The 20,550-nt window shown below is 59.2% G+C and overlaps 1 protein-coding gene across 1 annotated transcript in view; it reads right to left on the minus strand.

The window, feature by feature from the left end:
- Positions 1 to 451: 451 nt before the first annotated feature.
- FER1L5 (fer-1 like family member 5) overlaps positions 452 to 20,550 on the minus strand; it is a 48,416-nt gene continuing 28,317 nt past the window's right edge. Inside the window, exons 20-53 of the mRNA XM_060309357.1 lie at positions 18,763 to 18,887; positions 17,838 to 17,938; positions 16,939 to 17,116; positions 16,708 to 16,863; positions 15,624 to 15,755; positions 14,298 to 14,461; positions 13,858 to 13,972; positions 13,231 to 13,333; positions 12,509 to 12,687; positions 12,261 to 12,413; positions 11,873 to 12,017; positions 11,669 to 11,746; positions 10,600 to 10,781; positions 9,881 to 10,057; positions 9,469 to 9,558; positions 8,282 to 8,428; positions 8,039 to 8,201; positions 7,858 to 7,883; positions 7,030 to 7,080; positions 6,789 to 6,893; positions 6,354 to 6,473; positions 5,718 to 5,879; positions 5,416 to 5,507; positions 4,841 to 5,011; positions 4,482 to 4,630; positions 4,133 to 4,272; positions 2,880 to 2,968; positions 2,523 to 2,618; positions 2,215 to 2,356; positions 1,890 to 1,989; positions 1,621 to 1,814; positions 1,324 to 1,433; positions 887 to 1,034; positions 452 to 777 (exon numbers count right to left, since the gene is read on the minus strand). Coding sequence (XP_060165340.1) covers positions 643 to 777; positions 887 to 1,034; positions 1,324 to 1,433; positions 1,621 to 1,814; positions 1,890 to 1,989; positions 2,215 to 2,356; positions 2,523 to 2,618; positions 2,880 to 2,968; positions 4,133 to 4,272; positions 4,482 to 4,630; positions 4,841 to 5,011; positions 5,416 to 5,507; positions 5,718 to 5,879; positions 6,354 to 6,473; positions 6,789 to 6,893; positions 7,030 to 7,080; positions 7,858 to 7,883; positions 8,039 to 8,201; positions 8,282 to 8,428; positions 9,469 to 9,558; positions 9,881 to 10,057; positions 10,600 to 10,781; positions 11,669 to 11,746; positions 11,873 to 12,017; positions 12,261 to 12,413; positions 12,509 to 12,687; positions 13,231 to 13,333; positions 13,858 to 13,972; positions 14,298 to 14,461; positions 15,624 to 15,755; positions 16,708 to 16,863; positions 16,939 to 17,116; positions 17,838 to 17,938; positions 18,763 to 18,887 — 4,418 coding nt within the window. The 3' untranslated portion in view covers positions 452 to 642. The remainder of the gene's footprint in view (positions 778 to 886; positions 1,035 to 1,323; positions 1,434 to 1,620; positions 1,815 to 1,889; positions 1,990 to 2,214; positions 2,357 to 2,522; positions 2,619 to 2,879; positions 2,969 to 4,132; positions 4,273 to 4,481; positions 4,631 to 4,840; positions 5,012 to 5,415; positions 5,508 to 5,717; positions 5,880 to 6,353; positions 6,474 to 6,788; positions 6,894 to 7,029; positions 7,081 to 7,857; positions 7,884 to 8,038; positions 8,202 to 8,281; positions 8,429 to 9,468; positions 9,559 to 9,880; positions 10,058 to 10,599; positions 10,782 to 11,668; positions 11,747 to 11,872; positions 12,018 to 12,260; positions 12,414 to 12,508; positions 12,688 to 13,230; positions 13,334 to 13,857; positions 13,973 to 14,297; positions 14,462 to 15,623; positions 15,756 to 16,707; positions 16,864 to 16,938; positions 17,117 to 17,837; positions 17,939 to 18,762; positions 18,888 to 20,550) is intronic.

A 20,550-nucleotide genomic window follows, 5' to 3' on the forward strand; every position in this document is an offset into this window, starting at 1 on the left:
AGCGTGGTAGGTTCTGCTCTGGCTCTCCTCTTTTTTTCTAGAAACATGCTTCCCGTCATGAGTGGGGCCGAAGGTCGTTCTGGGCGCTGGAGTCCCAGCTGTGTCCCAGAGGAGGGGGCCACCTGGTCACGTGAGGGGTGAGAGCGGTGGCCTCGGCCGGCTGCTTACCCCGCGTGAGCCACCTTTCCTCACAGGTGCCCTTCCTTGCCTTCTGTTTTCCTGTGACGTCAGGGCCTCTTAGAGTGGAAGAGTCCCTGGAGACTTGAGGAGGTGCGTAAGGGTGACATCATCCCCATCCTTGTGAGTCTTGTCTGAGAGCCTGGCGTTTTCAGCCTTTCATGGTGTTGTGAACCCCCCCCCCCAAATTACAGGGTGGCTCCATTACAAAAGTTGTTTATTTCAGTGGAAAATTACAACTCTGCCCTTCTTGTTGGAAGTGGTCTGAGCAGAATGGTCAGAATATCCCTAGACCCCGGAAACAAGGAACTGGTAGGAAGCCCAAGGGTAGTGCTGTGGATGGGCAGGAGAAAAGCCTGGCAGACGGGGGGAATTAGTCTGGTGGGGCTGGAAGTTCTGGGAAAATAGCTCACAGGTGATTTATGTGTCCCTGGAGGAGTTTCAGCTTATGGCCTGTTGTAGATTTCAGGTTCTGATGGGAGTGGTGAGGTTGGAAGAGTTGGCGTTGCTGGTGTTTAGTGAATTGATGATATTGGCGTATATTTGAATGGGAGCGCTCAGCCGAAGTTCAGGCTTGACCCAGCTCATGGCCAAATAGTTCTAGAGAGAATAGATAAGAGTTCGCCTGAAGTAGCAACCTGAGGGCTCTCTCTTGGGTCATCCCGAGAGCAGCTATGCCTTTTCCCCTGTCTCCAAGGTTGTCACTCACCGGAGCTGAATAGATAAAGTTGAACAGCAGAAGCCCTATAAGCAGGATGATTGAGATGGCTATGATTTTGAAGCGGTAGCGTTTCCAGAAAACATGGATGAACCTTGTAACGGGTGACCGAAACCACATGAGCAAGGTATGGGTGCGTCTGTCCAGGAGCAGAGATGGCAGAGAATGGAGGGCAGATGGAAACTTCAGGTCAAGCAATCCAGAGCAAAGGTCTTTCATTTTAAAAAAGCAACTTCTGCTTCTGCCCTCCCCCGTCCCCAGCTGTTCTCCCCGATTGAGCCGGAGTGGGGAGGTGGGGGGCGGTAATTATCCCTCTTTACTTGTCAGCCTCCTTCCCTGGTCACCACCCCATACAGACTGCTAGGCCCCGCAGCTCAGCTTTGTGAACGAGGAAGAGGCTTGGTGCCTTTGCCCTGCAGGACCCTTACAGGGGAGGATGGAGTGTAGGGTATTGGTTGGGTTCCGACTGGCCTCTTCCTGCTGCCTTGATTAAGGCTTCCTTCTCTGTCAAAATCTCCAGGGTCATCTTCACTTTACCCTAGAAACACCATGGGTGGTGGGAGCTGAGCTCAGACGGCAGGAGCAAGGATAGTTTTAAAAGCCTCTTCCCAGGGTCCAGAAAGGGAAAGGGATTTAGCTCAGGCCCCCAGGGTCTGTCAGAGCCAAGTTACGCGGCACAGTAGTCAGCCCTGTCCTAGGCAATAGGCACCTTCCCCAGCGCCTACCGACAAGCGCCATTTGCCGCCGTCGAGGACCTGGCAAGGCCACCAGCCGCTTACAGTCTTCATCTTAAAGAGGGAGCAGTGCTTGTACTGGAGGAAGTGAGGCCGCTTGGGGTCAGCATCCATCATCCTGATGGAGCATAGCTTGGCATGCCGGGCCGGGAGGGGCATGTCAGACAAATCCAGCTCCAGGACCCCTGAGCCCAGAGAAATGCCGTCAGCAAAAAGGAGCTCCCTGTCCTGTGGTCACGGGCCCTGTGCCAGGATCTCACCCAGGAAGTCATCCGCGGAGATGATGTTATTGTCCCAGATCTGGATGATGAGCCGGGCTGGGAACTTCATCACCGTGGGGTCCAGGCTCCATATGTAGTCCTGGAGGATGGCAGGAGAGCGTATTTCCGGCCTGTCTCCTCTGAGAGTTCCTTTGGCCACTTAGCAGCCCATCACCCAGCAGTGATGGACCATTGAGGAGGAGGAGAAAGTGGGGGAGGGGGAGCGGGGAGTGGTTCCACCCAAGGCCACATTCCAAGTGTCTTGGTGCAGCTCGCAGGCTCTGAGGGGAGAGGTAGGAGTGCATCCCGCTCCTGGGCCTGTTACCTTCTGACTCAAGACGCACGCTTGCTCTGCTGCCAGGTAGTCCAAGGTGAAGATGAACCGCCAATTGAAGATGCCCTCCCCCGTCAGGGAGTGGTAGTGGACATCTGTCTTCTGCATGTCCTTCTCCAGCCCGAATAACCACCTGGGGCCAAAGTCCACTCACCTGGGGTTCACTCGGATTGTCCCCACCCCTAGCTGGAGCCCTGGGAGGAGGGCTGCCCAGTAGACGCCAGGCACGGGTGGAAATGGAGAGACAGAACTGGGCAAGTCTGAGGGCACTCTGACGGAGCCCCGCTCCTCTCCCTCACCCTTTGACATAGATGTCGCTCATCCTCTCGGTACTTAAACTGTTTTCCTTCAGGTCCATGTGGGCAGTTTTCCAGATAATGCAGCGCAGCTCATACCTGTAGCCACTGTTCTCTGAGGCTTTGCTGAGGAATAGCTCCCCAGCTGCAACCTCGGTGAGGGAAGAGAGGCCTGGGAGGCTGCCCTCCGTGCCCACCCAAGTCGTGCTGCGTTTGGGGGACCACAGGGAAAGGAGGCTCCCCAGTTTCCCAACAGAGGAAAAGAATCACCGTGACTCAGTGTTGGAGCCCACTGGTGCTCCGCACGCTGGGAAGGCCACACCGAGTGGTGCAGTTGCTCGGGAGATGGGTGTCACTCACCTCCTAGGCTTTCTGGGCCCAATGTTGAATGGGGGGCCAGGGGGACCAAGCTTCTTGGGGAAGATGTCCACCCACATTTGCACCTTTCCCTAGAGTGGAGATGGATTCGCTGGCTGGGGTTGGCCAGCCCCCGTTCTCCGCATCCTGGTCTGGGGGGGGCCCTGTCTCAGCTTCTAGGTCTGCTGAGGCTGTGTTTCCAACACCGAGTGGTGGGGTATCGAGGCATCTGGGAGGTGGGATGGACTTCAGACCGGAAGTCAGCACACCGCCCCTCAGCTTCCACTTGTTTCTTTTTTTGGCTGGGAGAATAGTGCAGTAAGGCTGGGAGCATAGGATGGCTACGAGGCTGATGGCTGTGGCGCACGAATGTCAAGTGTAACCGGGGTCTGGAGGGTTGATGCCATTTAACAGGTCCTGCTGGACAGCCTCTCTGGATGGCGCTCCAGAATGGGATTGGGGCTGCAATTATTAGCCACCTTAGTGGCCCTGAGTAAGAGTAAACTAGGTGATCTCCAGGTCATTTTATGTTGTGGAACCACATCCTAAGGATGTCAAGCTATCCACAAAGCACAGGGGTCTAGGAAAGAAGGGTTGAAGCTGGTGAGAAAAGGGGAGACAAAAGAGTTAAGAGGGTAGGACTACCAACAGTGGAAGACAGATTCCTTTAAACCATGTGACCTAGGTTTATTCTTTTGAAATTGGCCCCATTTAATGAGAAAACAGGTTTAATGAGGATGGTTTTAAAAAGTGCTCAGTAGAGAACTTTGTATCTAGAATGTGCTATCAGCTTGAGAGATTTGGAGAATGAGGTGAGCCATTCTGGTGGCTGGAGGGTAGGGGATAATTAGGGTGCCTGTGGGGATTTTTATTCCTCCTGTTAGGGGTTCCTTGCCGTGGAGAAAACACAGCCTGCACTTAACAGCCAAGCCGGGGCTGTGATGCCTGCACTCTGACCCCAGGTGCTGCCTCCTTAACCCTCCCTCAGGAGAGACTAAGGCAGTGCTGGCACCGGCGGGGAAGGCCCCGAAACACTTCCACAGCTGACACGGGGCCTCGGTTTCTTGTTGGTGACTTTTCCAGCTCTGAAATTCTCCATTCTAAGAGACACCACTGCGACTTCTTGCTTATTAACATGCACAGAACGTGCTTGTCTTCTTTTCACGTACATCTGTGGGTGCCCGGCCTCTCCTTCCCCTCTTGTCCTGGATGGGTGGGCTTCCCCACCTCCTGATCCAGCCCCTCCAGTCTCATACCTGGTCGAAGCCCGGCTGGCTGTCGCTGTACAGCGTGCGGGTCTCCACGTGCTCAGGTACCAGTCCCTGGGTGTGCAGGAGGTACAGCGCAAGGCGTTCTTTCTTAGATCCCAGAAAGCGAGCAGTAGGGGGCTTCAGCTCTAGATTGGAGGGGGATGGAAGGAGGGGATCACGAGGTCATTAGCCTTCCCGTCTCCCACGTAGGCCCCTTCTCCACCCTCAGCCTGGGCAGTGGACTTGGTTATCCGTTACAGGCGAGAAGGGGAGGCGGGCAGCTCCTCCATCCTGTAGCCCCACTTGTCGCAGAGGCCCAGCTCTGTGCTTTCTGGCAGTGTGCTGTGCTTCTCACCAAAGCTTTGCAGTCTGAATTTTTTCCCATTGTAAAACACAGAGTCATCCTCAGGGCTGAACAGAGGCGGAGGCAGTCCTTTCTGCCTGGCATGGTGTTCCAAGAGCAGGCTTGGGGGCATCTGATCCCGCCACCTAAAGGGCCCTGACCTGTGGGGAAAAGGTGGGGAGATCTGAGTCCTGGAGAAGCCTCTGCTTCGAGCTGCAGGCTGACCAGTGCTGGGAGCAGGGGTGCAGACAGGTGCGGGCCCTGGTTCCCCAGCCTGGGATGCAGGCGTCTTCGAGGGGAGCCGTGGGCTTACTCTTCCACCACCCCCCCCCACCCCGTGCTCCCTTGCCCTGGTTCAGGTCCACGCTTACTGGCAGTAGGATTTGGAGAGCCCACAACGAGCTCCAAAGCCAGACAGGAGTCGGTTTTCAAGGTCAATGACTGTGGTTCCAATCTTATCATCGGGTGAAAATAGGTCAAAGTCATACAGCTGGATCTCTAGGTCCTTCTCCAGGGGGATGGTGCAGCTCATTTCAAACATCCTTGGGTGAGGGTGTTGGAGACACAGAGACCGAGGACCATGTTATCTACACAGCTCCCTCTCCAGCATCCCAACCACACGTGCCCGTGCTCTACCCCCTGTTTGGCCCTGGTGAATTTGGAGAGCAGAGCCTGGGATGGCTCTTGTCCGCCAATAGCCGTCCCTCAGTCGTGGCTGGGAGTAACTTTGGACAGGCCTGGGGTGTGGGACTCTGAGCTCCCTTCCCAGGCAAAGTGGTTGAGGGGGGAGGGGAGAGCTGGGCTGCCCATCAATGCATCTTCTGTCTGTTGGACACTGTGCTAGGAACGTGGAGGCTAGAAAGGAACGTGAGAGTTCTCTGCCTTCTAGAACTGCTCCCGGCACAGGGAGCGGGGACGTGGGGTCGGGTGCGTTGGGGCATCTCACACGCCAAAGATGGGGTCCAGAGTGTTGGGCTGGTACTTGTCCCGGTTGCCAAGCTTTGTCTTTCCCAGTTTCAGGATCACATAAGGGTCACACTGGGGTTCAGATAGACGTGAGAGAAGGACGGGAAATGCAGAGTCAGCCCGGGTTGGTCAGGGAGGGCGGGAGTGGGGCAGAAAGGAGCCCCTTGTACCAGATGGGGCCTGTGGGAAGTTGGCAGTCTGGGTGTCAGCCTGAGGGAGCTCCGGGATGCTGGGGTGTAGGGTGAGGTGAGGGGGGTGCCCGGGCTGGGGGCTGCTCGTTACCAGGCCGTTGGTGTCTTGGGGCTGCAGGTTGGCTGCTCGCACCACGTACACCCGCACCAAGCACTGCTGAGGGAAGTCCTCTTTCTTAGGCCAAGGCAGGAACTGGCGAGGGGGCTTGGGGGTGTCTGGATTCTCAGGAAAGGGGTAGACACGGAATTGGCCCTGTGTGTGTGTTGGGGAGGGAAGGTATTGGCCTCTGGCCTGGCTCTGTAGAGCCCTCCAGGAGGTACCCCTGGTCTGTGTTGAGGGTGGCAGGGATGAAACCCGTGAGGACGGGTAGGGGCATGTGCCGCAGAGATGCTCTACGGGGACCACGGTGGTGTTTTCCGCTGAAGGGAGGTCTCGTTCCACCCCCACCCATCCCTTGGGGTCCGCACTTGTTTTCGAAGGCTCTAGGGCCTCCGAGAGCAGCACAGGCCCGAGCTGGGACTGAGAAGCCCTCGCCCTTCCTGAGTTGGGGGAGGCCACCCTGAGTCCCTGCAGAGGTCAGTCTCTGCCCCCCACTCCCAAGACTGTCAAGCCCTCCGTGCCCCATCCTCATGCCGAGCGTATAGAACCAGCGCTCCTGTCAGAGTCTTCCCTGGACAGAAGGGGCACGAGGTGACAGGTGCAGCTAGGCAGGGCTGGGACACGCACCTTGAACTCCCCTACCACGGGGCTGTCCAGCTTGGGCCTTTCTTGGTAGAGTCTGAAGGTCTGGCAGAAGTCCTGCAGGCCCTGGAAGGCTGGCACGGCCTCCAGCTCGCAGTCGTATACCTGTGGGAGGGCGTGTGGGACCCGGCTGGCGGGGGGAGCTGGCCAGGGCTTGAGGGGACCATTCCTAGGATCGGGGTTGAGGGGCCACCCAGGTCTCACCCCAGAGCATCTGCCCCGGGGTCAGCAGAGCTGCTGCTGGTGGGCAGCCCTGGTTCCTGAAAGGGTGTGGCCTGTGGCGGCGCGGCCAGGAGTCTCGTGAAAGGAAGCCACCCCCCGACTTGGTGGTTCCCCAAGGACTCGGGGCTGGGTTTGTTGGCCTCTCCCCGCAGATTTTCTCCATCCTTCATCAGTCTCCCGTCGTAGGGGCCTGCAAACCTTCAGGGTGTGATACTCTTTGTACTTGTACTTTAGGGACAGGGGAGCATCTCCTGTGGCCCAGAACAGCTTGCTCCACCAGTCCACTTCCTGGTCGTGTTCATCCTGGCAGTGAGGAGGAGGGGCATTTTGGCCCTCGGGGAGAAGGCACCGTGGCCTTCCTCTGCCCGGAGTCATGCTGCCCCACCTCCCTGAGCTGCCTGGACTTGTTCCTTATTCCCCGGGGCTGAGCCTACGTCACCTCAGCGTTGCTGGACTTAAACCAGAACTTTTCATAAAGGTAACCTAGGAGCTGAAAAATGATGGCGGTGAGCTAGGCAAGGCCTGGCCGCCCGGTCCGCCCACCGCCTCTGACTTCCGAGCTCAGAAGGGGTTCGAGGCCACGGCTTCCTGCCCTGGCTCCCTTGCCCTTCACAGAGGCTTTTTAATTCAGGGATCCTCAGACATAGGACTGGGGCTGAGAAGGAGGGTCAGGTTAGTTCTCGGTTCTCATTGCCCACAGCTCCACACTTAACTCTGGAAAGGCTCAGACGTTCAGAGCCTCAGGCCCCACCCCAGGCCTCCTGAAGCTGAGTCTGCTTTTGCTCCAGATGCCAAAGGATTCCTGTGCTTTCGAGGTTGATAGGTGCTGCTCTAGAGCAGCAGTTCTGAACTTTGGAAACACTGGAATCACCTGGGGCGGGGGTGGGGCGTAGGTGGTTTGGGCTTGAATAAAATAATTGCTGCTTCTGGTTCCTACCCCCAGCAACTGGTCAGAAACCATTTTGGGGGGGGCGGGCTGTGCAGCACGTGGGGTCTTAGCTCCCCGGCCAGGGATCGAACCCATCCCCCCTGCAGTGGAAGCGCGGAGTCCTAACTACTGGACCGCCAGGGAAGTCCCTCAGGATTTTTAAAACTCTCGGGCATTTCTAATGTGCAGTCCAGGTTGAGATCACTGCTTTCGAGTTCCCGTGAACAAGTAGGCCTCACGCTGGGGGCGCGGATATTGGAACTCTGTTTAATCTGTACCCTCCTCAGACACAAGGGCTGTTTCCTCTAAATGGCATGGGGCCTCCAGCCCTTTACTCACCTCCTGGTACTTCTTCACAGACAGCACTGCGTGGAGAAAGCGCAGTCATGAGTCTCAGGAGAAGGGAGAAGTGGGGGGGGAGGGGAGGGCCACCAACCCAGCAGGACAGCCAGGGCCTTGGCCACTCCCAGTGCCAGCGTGTTGGTGAGGTCTGGGGAGGGGCAAGGAGAAAGGGCCGTACTTGGAGGCCGTGGGGGCATGTAGTCCTGAGCCCACGGGTCACAGAAGTAGGGCTGTAGGGAGTCAACGTTGGCCTGACCCACCACGGTCTCCTGGCCGAAGTCCTGGTTGTCCACCACCTTCAGCACCAGGGGCAGCGCGAAGGCCTCATCCGTAGGCATGTACTGCAGCCCCAGGGAGAGGCCAGGGCGTGAGGCTTCCCACGAGCCGGGGCTGCCCCAGCCCTGGCCCAAGGCCTTCTCACCAGTGTGAGGAAGAGGGTTGACTGGGTGAAGTTGGGATTGGTCTGGAAGTCCCTGATGGGCTCTGTCTGCACGGACTCTTCCCAGCATTCCACCAGGAGCCGGGGCGAACGCACCTGCTTCATGTTTCGAAGGCCCCAGACCAGCATCTGCCGGAACAGAGAGGGAGGGTGGGGGGAGGGGCAGGCGGCCCCTCTGATGGGGTCCTGGCCTGGGAGCAGTGGGGCCCCAGGGGGCCTGCAGGGCCAGGGCACGAGGCTGGGTGAAGGCAGAGTCCGAAGGCCCACCCAGTCCTCCTGTCCTGTGAGGGGTGAGTCCTCCAGGCCTGGGCGCTGTCGTCGCTCCTCCACGAGGGAGGTGCCCATTAGGTATTGCCCTTCCTCCCCCGCTGCCCATCTGGCCTCTAATCATCTCTCTCAGGGGTTACCTCCCGCTGCCGGCTGCCCCCCAGGCCCGCAGCAGCTGGAGTGCCCCGGGGTTCTTGGGCACCTCGGTGCCGTCCAGCTCGTGGCTGACCTGGATCCCACAGAACTCCATGGCCAGTCAGCGAGCCAGCACCCTGGGGTCTCACTCTCAACGGACAAACACTGGGTACCCCAGGAGCTGTCCACACCCTACTCATTGGACCGCCTCAGGGCCAGAGTGGAAACCAGCCAGGTGGTCTGATCTTGGCTCCAGTGAGGGGAGGACCTGACCATCTTCCGCTCTTTGCCGCAGGGCGCGTAGGTTCTGACCTGGGCGCCTCCATGCTACTTTCAGAAGACGTGAGAAACATCCTGGCATTTGGAGTCAGGCAGGGCCGGGCCTAAACCCTGGCGCTGCCACTGAGCCCCTGTGTCACTGTGCGTGGATGTGTTGTCTCTCAGAGCCTGAATTTCCGTCTCTGGAAGGTCGTCCCTACTTTTTGCACAGGGGCCTCATGAGGCTTACATCTGTAGGTAATGGTTGCTAAAGCCCTTTGTCTACGACCCACTGCAGAGGTTTGCATGAAAATACTTTTAAATGTTCTATCAGAACTTCATTTCTCTCCTGTCTCCCTCCATCTCTCACATGGTATCTTCTCGGGGTCCAAGCTTTGGAGCAGGTAGGCAGGAGGCCCAAGGGGGTCAGCAGAGAGCGCACCGTGGTGCTCGGCTGCTCTGGGGGTGGCTTGCGCCCTGCCCACCCGCCCTGCTCCACGTGTCGTCACCTCAATAGCCATTTTCCTTAGCGTGGGCTGGATGCTCTTGGGGAGGATGTAGATCCCACTCTTCCAGGGAACACTTAAGAGTGGCAGCTGCTGTCTGAGACTCTGAAGGGATGAGGTTGGAGAGCAGGGAGCCTGAGGCCCTGTTGGGCTGGTCCTACTGTCCCCCGCCCCGCCACACACGCAAGCAGGACCCTAAGAGGCTCAACTGCGGCGGCCCCGGAGCCCTATGGGCAGAAGCTGGCAGGGGAGTTAGGGAGAGATTGGGCAGGCCGGCACCTCCCAGCCCAGTGTTCTGGTTCCCGGGCCCCAGGACTTTGCTGAGGGGCTGCGGTTGGGGGCCGCTGGCTGTGGGGACATGTGGCAGGGGAGTGGGGCAGGGTGAGGGCGCTGGGCACCACACTCCCAGCCGGGCCCTCTCTCCCAGCACCTCAGTCTCGAGGATCAGCTCACAGGACGCCAAGATCTCGCCCTCTTCCTCCTCCAACCCTTTTACAAGGGGGTGCCACCTCATGGGGGGCAGGATCCGTTTTTGGACATCCAGCCAGACCACCGGTGACCACATGCTCCGTCCCCACAAGCTCTCATTGCCCTGGAGGGAAGGGGAAGTTCACAAAACATGGAGGCCAGGCTGGCAGGGGTCTGGCTCCTCCTGGGATTCTGACAACTCTAGGATCAATGCGATGTGCTCTGCGAATCAGGTCCCGCTGGAGCACTTTCCGAATATTCTCCTCTAAAATAAAAGCTCCTGGGCTTCCCTGCTGGAGCAGTGGTTGAGAGTCCGCCTGCCGATGCAGGGGACACGGGTTCGTGCCCCGGTCCGGGAGGATCCCACGTGCCGCGGAGGGGCTGGGCCCGTGAGCCATGACCGCTGAGCCTGCACGTCCGGAGCCTGTGCTCCGCAATGGGAGAGGCCACAACAGTGAGAGGCCCATGTACCGCAAAAAAATCAAATAAAATAAAAGCTCCTCACGGAATTCCCTGGCGGTTCAGTGGTTAGGACTCCGCGCTTCCACTGCAGTGGGCACAGGTTCAATCCCTGGTCTGGGAACTAAGATCCAGCATGCCGCATGGCACGGCCAAAAAAATACATTAAAAACTTCTCAGAGCTCTGCCCAGCCCAGCCCACCTTACCTGGGGGTCCCGCTGCCACAGTTCCAACACCACGAATGGCGGGCTCTCTTTGGTGTCCTGGGGGTTCTCGTACAGGAGGAGGTGCTGGAAGATGAGCGTCTGGGCCCACGTAGGGGCTGCAGAGCTCTTCAGGGTTTGGGTACACTGGCTGTGGTTCAAGAAGACCAACCGAATGAAGGGCGCTGTGGGTGGAAGGAGAGCCGTGCCTTTGAGCTGCCGAGTGAGGCTCTCCCCTCTTCTGGCTGCTGCCGCCACCGGACTGGGTACCCGGGGAGGCTCAGGCCAGACAGCCACAGCCACTCCAGCTCCCCAGAAGGCCACCTCAGAGTAGGCCACAGAGCACATGGGCTTATAGCTAGAGGCCCCTTATACCATCATGGTTGGGGCCTAGCCGTCACAGATGCGGAGGGCCCGGCGGCTCCTCTGGAGGGGTTCTGGGGGACAGGCTACACGTGGCTGCCCTCACACAGCCTCAGCAAGTGGCCTTGGCATCAAGGAACATCACACGACCCTCTCGACGAGGGTGCTGATGCCCAGTGGACACAGCTCCCAGCAGACATCCACTGCCCCGGCTCAGACCCTTGTCCAACAGTCTGGCTCCCAACAAACAGGGCCACTGCCAGCCCAAGGCAGGAGCACGTGACTCACCTGAAACCTCCCATGGGGCCTCCACACAGGGCTAGAAATTGCCACCCCTCCTCCCCACCCCTCATCTTCTGTCCAGCACAAGGAACAAGTGGTTCCCAAGCATGTCATCCTCTCTCTCGCCTTTGTGTCTCATCCTCCCTCTTCCTTGTCAAGGCCCAGCAAACTCCTCCTTCCTCTTCAAGGCTCAGCTAAGTGGCCTCCAGTGGGATGAAGCCTCCCTGTCTTGATTCCACAGTGTTGGGGACACACCACAAGAGCGGTCCCACCTTGTATTCCTTGTTCTTGTGTCTCTTCCCCAAACCAGGGCCATGAGCTGCTGGGGGCAGGGGTCTGCATGTGTGTCACCCCCTCCTCGCCACATCCTTTATACTGCTGGGTGGCCACATGGAGGGGCTGGGGGAGAAGAGGTGCCCACGCCTACCCTGGAATGTCTGGATGTGGTTAGACATCAGGTTCCGGGCCTGGTAGATGTAGCAGAAGAGCTGGTAGTAGTGGGGCTCTGGGTAAGAGAGGAGCTGTGTCCTCCACTCGTCCCCAGGATCCCCACCCCATGCCCCCTGCTCCCTGCCCTCAGGTGCTGGGTGTCTCCGGGGCCACCCAAGCCGACTCTCAATTGAATGCTCACTGTTGAAGATGCAGTAGATGAAGGGCAGGTTGGGTGGCTGGGTGATCTCTGGGGGAGCCCTCCAGGAGCTCCTGATTCTGTCCAGTCTCCGTGTCGACGACACCACGTCCGCTTCCCTCTTAGCTTGCTGTTTCATATCTAGACTCTGTACCCAGGACAGACTCCCTGAGGCTCATAGGTGCCTTTCCTGCCTCCCCCAGCCCAGGCCCAGGTCACCCTTCTCCCCATCCAAAGCCTGAGGATGTGGTTCCGGGGCCCAGGTCCCCCCACCTGCAGTGGTCAGTGCATCTGGCCACACGGGGCGTCTCCGTCTGCCTGGCGCACCAGGGGGCCCTGGCTCCGGAGGTGGGGTTGCAGGGAAGAGACACCTAGCCCACTGGGGCTTTACCAAGGATCCCTCCAGGAGGAATATGGATGCAATGCCCTTGACCTTGTTGGGGGCCAGCCTGCGGTGCCAGCGGCGGCGACGGAACTGGCTCTGGGGCTGAGGGTTCAGGTGGAACTTGGAACCGAAGACGCCGTACTCCCAGCCTTCCTCGTCCTCAGCCAGGCTGGGGTGGTGCTGCGGGGGGAGCAGAGTCACCCTCTCACCTGGCCAAGGGTGGGTCCCATCCATGGTCCCGCCAGGTCCCTGACCAGGCGGCCCCTCACCAGCTGCAGGAAGGACAGGGTCTCCTGCTCGTGGCTCAGCCTCCCGTGGTCCCGGTAGCGCACGCGCGCCCAGCGCCGGCGGCGGCAGGAGTAGTAGGTCTTCTCCACCGAGTTCCAGACCTGGGGCAGCCCCGAGGGCGGGATGCCCACTCCGTACTCCCAGCCTGAGGGACCAGGATACAGCCCGTGGGTGCCCAGGGGCCCACAGGCTCGGGGGCTCGGACAGGCCTGAGAGATAAGCCCTGGAAGGGCAGGCCGAGGGGGCAGTGCTGTCCCTCACGTCCAGGTCTCTCCGGCCACAAAGGAAGGTGTGGTCACACTGCGTCACCGGTGGCCTGGGCTCAACTGCCCATCTTACAGACAAGGAAGGTGAGGCTCACAGGCGTCCTGGGACCCGCACAAGGTCACACAGCCCGTAAGTAGCAGAGGCTGCATCTTGAGCCCAGGTCTTCCGACTCCCAGCCCACCGCCCCTTCCCTGGAGCCACCTGGGGTGAACCAGGCTCTGGACGCGACCCCAGTTCACATGCTCGGGAGGCGCTTAGCATCTGCCCTGTCTCAAAGCTGGGGCCCACGTCTGTGGCAAGGGTGGAGGCCCTGCTCTCCGGAGACTGAGGCCCCCCAGGAACGCAGGCCTACCCCACCCGACAGCCTGGCTACTTTCAGTTCCAGGCCCTGCCGCCCTTAGCCGCTGCCCAGAGGACTGACCTTCACTGTCCACCGCGTGGTTCAGCTCCACAGCCCAGTTCTTCTTCACGTGCCAGCCTTGGGGACACTTCACATTCTCCCGGGCCTCCACGGGTTCTCCGTTCTGTGGGTGCACAGAGAGGGTGGGCCAAGGGCCGTGTTGCTCGCCTACTGCAGCCATCGTGGCCTCCAGCCTCCTGGGGCTCCTTAAATTTAAGTTCGTGAAAAATGAAACAAAATTCGGGAATTCCCCTGTGGTCTAGTGGTTAGGGCTCTGCGCTTCCACGGCTGGAGGCCCAGGTTCGATCCCTGGTTGGGGAACTAAGATCCCGCGTGCCGCGCGGTGCAGCCAGAAAAAAAGAAACAAAATTCAAAGTTCAGTTCCTTACTGAACTTTGAATTCTGGGTAAAAGCGCCACCTTCGAAAGGGGGAAGGAAAGGTGCCCACTCTGTCGTCCTTCCAGTCCCATTTAGGGCACCTCTCCCCACCACCTTGGGATACAAACCCCATCAGCGCTCACCCAAGGTCACACCAGGGAGCAGGGCTCAGTTGGTAACGCCTGATCCAGTGCTCTTTCCACTCAGACACCCCAGCTTCCAAGGTGCCCCCCTGGTTGAATCGCTGGCCCCCCCGCGCCCCCTGCTCACCACGTCTGTGTTGGGGATGGCAGCAGGCCCCCAGGCCCCCGTGGCGTCTCGGCACTGATTCTCGTACACCTCCTCCAGCACCTGGCTCTTGTTGATGTCTGTGTCCAGGAGGAGCCTGGGGGCAGTGAGACCCCAAGTTCCCAGCATATCTCCCTGAGCTTACAGGCCCCTGGGGTCCTCCTCTGTTGGCTGAGCACTGCCATACCTGGCAGCCCCACCTGCTCTGGGCAAGGCTGGGCAGCGGGGCCTGGCATGCAAGGTAGGGTGGCGGGCAGGTCCCCCTGTCCTATGCACCCCAGCCCCCGGAACCAGGCTGCAGTGGCTGTGTGCCCGCCTCTCTGGGCTGCTGCCTACTGGCCCTCCTGGGTAAGAAGCGGCGTCAGCTCCACTGCTGCCTGTCCAGGGGCTCACAGGCTCCGGGTCCCACATCCCAGCCTTACCTCCGCTGAGGTTCCACTGTCCATGGCCCCTGCCAGTGCCATCCATGGGGCTCCTTGAAATCTTCCTTGGGGAGGGCCTTGTGCCCCATGACGTCCGAGAAGCTGGGGCAGTGCTGCAGCCACTGCTGTCCCCACTGGTCCTTATACTTGGCCTCGTTCTCGTACTGGGGGAGGGGAGTCCATCAGTGCCTGCTGCCACCCCCAGCATACCCAGCACTGGCCCTAGGTCCCCCACTCTGGGCTGTAAGCACCTCCCAGAAATGTGGTAGTCAGGCAGAGGGCCATGTGGCACCTGCCCAGGGGCAGGAGCTGCGTTGTCGCTTGTAATGGGACGGCATCGCCCCCGCTGTCAATCAGCACAGGCAGCTGCCACTCGTCAAGTGCTCACTGTGGCTGGGCCCATGCCAAGGGCATTACATGAACTAACCCCTTTCAGCCGCACACTCCCATTTCACAGTTGAGGAGACTGAGGCTCAAAGGTCACCTCTACCCCAGGCGGCTCAGCTCTCGAGGAGTGGAGTGGGGTGGATGCCTGTGTTAGAGCCTGGTGGTGCCTGGGATGTGACCTGTCCACCCCGTGTCACTGCTGACCCTGGGGAACCTGGTCCTGCTCCACCACTGCCCTGTCTTTGCTGCCTCTGGACCTTTCTTCCACATTCCCCTTCTGGGCACGCACTCATCCTAAATCCCTCTCTGTCTCAGCACCTCAAGTTCTACAATCTATCCACAACATGCAACTTAGGAACCATGAAAATGTTTTGACAAAGTAAGTTAAAAAGCCCGAAACTCAAAACTTATTTCTCTTCTGTTCTCAGGACCTTCTCCTGAGCCATGTCCTCCCCTCCTCTGATTACAGAGCGGCCTCTGGTCGGCTGCTCACACACCTCCTGGGTTTACGGTTCTAAGGGAACATGCCTCATTTCCGGCCCCTCTGACTGTCCCAGGCCTCCCCCTCCCCGGCACCACCAGGCTGGCCTGCAGGACCCAGCTGGGGTCGGCAGGGGTCCCGGACTGTCACGCTGATGATGGACGAGACCCCCTGCAAGCAGTCGGAGCCTGGCTCACCTCACACACCCTGAACGAATTGGGAGAAACTCCCCATAAACCTCCGTCTGGGTGAGAGTGACCAGCCCCAGGGGACCATTCAGCTGCGCTCCTGTCACCGCAGCCTACGGCTTGTCAACAGGGGACCTCTTTAGTTTCTGCCACCTCTCTCGAGCCCCTTTCACGGTTCTCGGATTCTGCCAGTGATGTTCATCTCCACCTTCGGAGCTGGGCTGTTGCCGGGTCACCCTCCCGCCGGGCCCCACCCGGGGCCCCGCTCACCGTCTCCGCGGACACGACCACTTCGCCCTGGCGGAGCAGCTGCAGGTCCTTGCTGTCGGTCACGTTGCCGAGCCACATGCAGACCCGGAGCTGGGCCGGAAGCGTGTCCTTCTTTCCTTCACCCTCTGGGTACTGAGCCGGAGGTAGGTCAGCAACCACGGGGGTGCAGGCCCCCAGGGGCAGGGGTGCGGGTGAGGGAGGGGCACACACACCTGCCCCTTCACCCTGAGCCCTGGGAGCAGGGGCCTCACACTGAGTTGGGTGATGGCCATAACAGAGGCCGGTACGGGTGCCGCTGGGGAACCTGGGAATGCTCCAGGGAGGACTCGTGCTGATGGGGCCATTGACAACGATGCTTGCTATGTGCCAGGCAACGTGCTAAGTGCTCTGATCCTCACACACCACCACAAGGCGGGCATCGTTATCGCCAGGCCCATTTCACAGAGGAGCAGGCTGAGGCCAGACACGCTCAGGAGTTGGCTCCGGCTCACACAAGCCAGTGAGTGGTAGAGCCAGGATTCAAGTCTCAGTGATTCTTCCAGGATGAGAAGGACTCAGGTGGGCCCTTCCACCATGGCGGAAAGGGCAGCGGGGAGCCAGGGACGTCTCCGAGACGGAGGCAGTGTCCCCCACCTGCCTCCCAGGGGGTGGGCTGGAAGCACAGGGCTGTCTTCAGGGCAGGGGACTTGTGGTCAGTCAGCCTTATTTATGGATTGTGTCTGATATGAGGGGCTGGCACCCAAACCTTATAGGTATTAAATATGTAGCTAGCAGCCAGTCGTGGTCCAGGGGAGACAGGACAGGGACAGGACCAAGTGAAGCATCGGATGATGGAGGGGACACATTTGAGGAATAGTTATGGTGGCGTGGACTTGGTGTCGGCCACATGCTGATGGTCCCAGGCCCCCCCCTTCCTCTGGAGAACTGTTTAAACCCCATTTCACCTGGTAAAGGGCCTGACAGAGAGGAAGTGGGCATGCCCTTGGGAGGCTCATGGGGGCTGCCCGGGGTGGGGGGGGTTCAGGGCTTCTCCCTTGGGACGTCCTAGGCCCTCTCCTCCCCTGAGGACCCCTGGCCTCCCCACCTGCAGGAAGAGGGTCTGTGTCTTCCCACAGAACCTGCCGGAGTGCCGGGCCCCGGTCGGGGAGAACAGGATGGTGTGGGCGGGCACCTGTGCATAGGCCACTCGCTGCTCCCGGGACATCAGCCAGATCATCACGTCCGGGAGGTTTGTCTGGGGCTGCCGGGCGGGACAGCGTCAGGCCCACGTGGCCAGCTCCACGGCCCGCTCCCGGCCGGAGTGTCCAGCACCTACCTCGGGGAGCACGGCGTTGAGGCGGTACAGCCAGCCCTCCACGGTGGCCACCATGTCCCTGGGCTGGGCTTCCTTGGCCTTCCGGGCCAGCTCCTGCAGAAGGAGGCTGCGGAGCTGCCACCTCTTCTTGTCCAGGTCGGTTGCTTTGGGCTGATCAGTCATGCAGGGCAGTGGGCGCCTGTGGCCAGGACCGGGAGGGTGGGGGCTGAGTCTCTCTCCATGTCCCTTGCTCACCATCCCGCCCGGCCTCAGTGCCCTTCCTAGACCCAAGATCCTGCCCCGCGCCTGCTGGCCTGACCCGGGGAGCCCTGCCCACCCTCCTTAGGAAGCCCACTCACTGCGGTCCTGGCCCCTGGGTCCTCATCCTTCCCCTTCCCATCCTCCCAGCCCCTGCAGTGTGCCAGGCTCGTGCTCAGGACCTCCTCATGGACAGAGGTGTGAGCTGTGAGACAGGGGCCAACCAAACCCGGGCGGGAGTGGGGAGGATCCATGTGGGCTGCCGGGCCAGGAGGAGCCTTACAATGGCTCTTCCAGAACAGGCAGGACCCCAAAGAGGGCCTTGTGGATAGAAGGAGCGGCAGGGGAAAAGGTACGGGCCGGGACTGTGCAGGGCTTGTCTGGACAACGGGGAGGCTGGTTCGGGAGGAGCCCCAGGCATGGGTGTGGGGGGAACAGTGATGGGTGGGGAGGTCAGGACCATTTTGGGGGTCCCTGAATGGGAGAGAGGCAGCTCTGGGGTTTGGGGAGAGATCTGTGCAGATCTCATATTTCCTGTGGAGGCAGGGGTGCGGAAGGGTGGCGGTGAGGGCTGTTCTGTAGGGTCCTGTCTGCCCCCCAGACCCTGTGTGAGCCTGGTCTGGCTCAGCCCCTGCCCCGGGTGAGGTGCCCACCGCCCCTACTTGCAGTCCTCCATCAGCTCCCTCAGCAGTTTCTCCCACTGGAGGAGTAGAGCCGAGTCCCTTGGATTCCTCATGGATTTCAGGGTGTCCAGATTGGCTTTCTGCCCAGCAGGAGAGAAGTGGCAAGTGAGCATGGGGCTCCCTCAGGACAGGCTGCAGGGCTGATTGGCCCAAGATGGTTTCAGCCAGGACTTGGGGATATTTGAGGGGTAACCTGGGGATGTCAGTCCGAAGCTGTCACACGCCCTTGCAAGGCTAGGATTCCCACCCACCCTCCCAATGGGTGGCGGGAAGGAGCCAGGACAGGGTGGGACGGTGAAGAGGTTACAGGGCCCTGACACTGGGCTCCCCTTCTATCGGTGCGAGAAAGTCATATCTGAGGCGGGGGCACCAGGTGGCTCTCCTGCCTAAAACTGCTCTGCGGCTCCCTTCCTTAACAGTCATGAAGACCTTTTGTGATCGGACCCTTCCCAGCTTCCCTGGCCTTATTTCCACCTCACCTCCAGGCCCCCACCACCCCCGAACTTCCTATCACCATGGCTCTGCCTGTCGTTCCCTTCCCTACCCCCAGCAAGACTCTGCTCCAATGTCATCTCCTTTTTGAACACCTCCTCTGACTCTCCTCTCTTCATCCCCCCAGCCCCATCTCTCTGCCCCCATGGTTCTCCTGCATCTCCACCGCAGCCCTACTGCACTGCGCACAGCCTATTTGCATATCCGACTTCCCTGCTGGCGAAGACTGTGTCTACCCATCGTCGTGTCTTCAGTGCCTGTGTCTGGCACGTCTGTCTCAATTGGTGTGGAGTGCATGAGAGAGCTGAGTGACCGGGTTCCTAAGACTGCGATTCATTTTCCCAAGTCTCCCATCAATGACCCGGCTCCTTCCCTGTACCGCCACCCCATCCCCCATCCCCACACCACTCACCAGGCGGTCCCGAGTGAACTGGAGGAGGTTGAGGCAGTTCATGCGGAAGCTGACGTCCTCCCAGTAGGAGGTCACGGCCACGACGGGCTTGGTGTTGTACCAGGGCACATAATGGTAGATGTTCCCTGAGACACAGAGACACGAGCAGGGGGTGGGGGCTGGAGGTCTGAGGGACAGTGTTCCCTCACTGTGTCCCCTCAGAGGACCTTTCTTGGGCTACTTCATTCCTCTAGGATCTGCTAAGCATCCTTACTAGACTCCTCCTACTGGAAGGTGGGCTGCAGGCCAGTCCAGGATGGACGCGCTTTGATGAGCACAGCCGGCTGGCCGGAGCATTCACTGTGCTCAGTGTCACACAGCCTTACGAGTCCCCAGTTTATAGGTGGGAAAACCCAGGCTAGTGATGGGAAGCAGTTTCCCTGTGGTGGCACAACCAGGTGGTATAAAGCAGGCATTCAGTTCCAGAGCCCGTGCCCCTAACTCAGGCAAGATGCCAAGGCCAGGGGCCTGCCCTGAGGTAGGGTCTTCCTTCTGGGTGGCGGGTAGGCACATGAGGAGTGGGTCCTGTGTTCGGGAGCCCCAGGGTTTGCTTGGCGTGGGCAGACATCTCACATGAAGGGCCTGCCGTGCAGAGGAGGGGGGTAGAGGAGTAAGCATGGACACAGCCAGTGATGGGCTTGGCAGGCTGAGTCTCCTGGCCATGATCCTTATTGAAAAGAGCGGGGGACTTCCCTGGTGGTGCAGTGGTTAAGAATCCGCTTGCCAATGCAGGGGACATGGGTTCGAGCCCTGGCCCGGGAAGATCCCACATGCCGCGGAGAAGCTAAGCCCGTGCACCACAACTACTGAGCCTGTGCTCTAGAGCCCGTGCTCCGAAACAAGAGAAGCCACCGCAATGAGAAGCCCGCGCACCTCAACGAAGACCCATCGCAGCCAAAAAATAAAATAATAAATAAATTTATTTAAAAAAAGAAAAGGGGGGGAAAAGCTAGGTGAAGCATAAAGGAATCTTTTTTTTTTTTTTTGTCCGCACTGTGTGGCTTGCGGGATTTTAATTCCCCGACCAGGGATCGAACCCGGTCCCATGAGAGTGAAAGCGTGGAGTCCTAACCACTGGACCACCAGGGAATTCCCAAGGGATTCTTTTTATGAGATGTATTGCTGGGTTGACACAAAAGCAAGAAATCCACAGAAAACAAAAATAAAGTAAAAGCAGAAAGTCTGTGAGGCAAGCAGAAGCAAAGCGGACTTTTGTCCTCTGAGTTTCTGGCAAATCTTGGAGAACCGGTTCTTTTTGACAACTGCCAGGGCCCAGGAGAGAGAGCCGAACACTGCCCGGGGTGGGCAATCTAACAGGACACCCCATGTGACATGGGTGGAATTGCATCCCCTGTAAAACTATGTTGAAGTCCCAATCCCTGCTACCTTTGCATGTGACCTTATTTGGAAATAGGGTCATTGCAGCTGTAATTAGGTAAAACGAGATCGTACTGGAGTAGGTTGGACCCTTAACGCATAAGGACTGGTGTCCTTATAAGCAGAGGAGAGGGACAGAGAGATGACAGGCCTGTAGAGACAAGAGACAGAGGCAGAACACCGTGTGGAGATGGAGGCAGAGATGCAGTGATATATCTACAAGCCAAGGAGCACCGAAGATGGCAGGCAACACGTAGGAGCTGGGAGAGAGGCGTGGAAGAGATTCTTCCCCGGATCCATCAGAAGGAATCAACCCACCAACACCTTGATTTCAGACTTCTAGCCTCCAGAACTGTGAGAGAACTCATTCGT

The sequence above is a fragment of the Globicephala melas genome, chromosome 12 (genome assembly GCF_963455315.2).
Source record: "Globicephala melas chromosome 12, mGloMel1.2, whole genome shotgun sequence".
Classification (NCBI taxonomy): Eukaryota; Metazoa; Chordata; class Mammalia; order Artiodactyla; family Delphinidae; genus Globicephala; species Globicephala melas.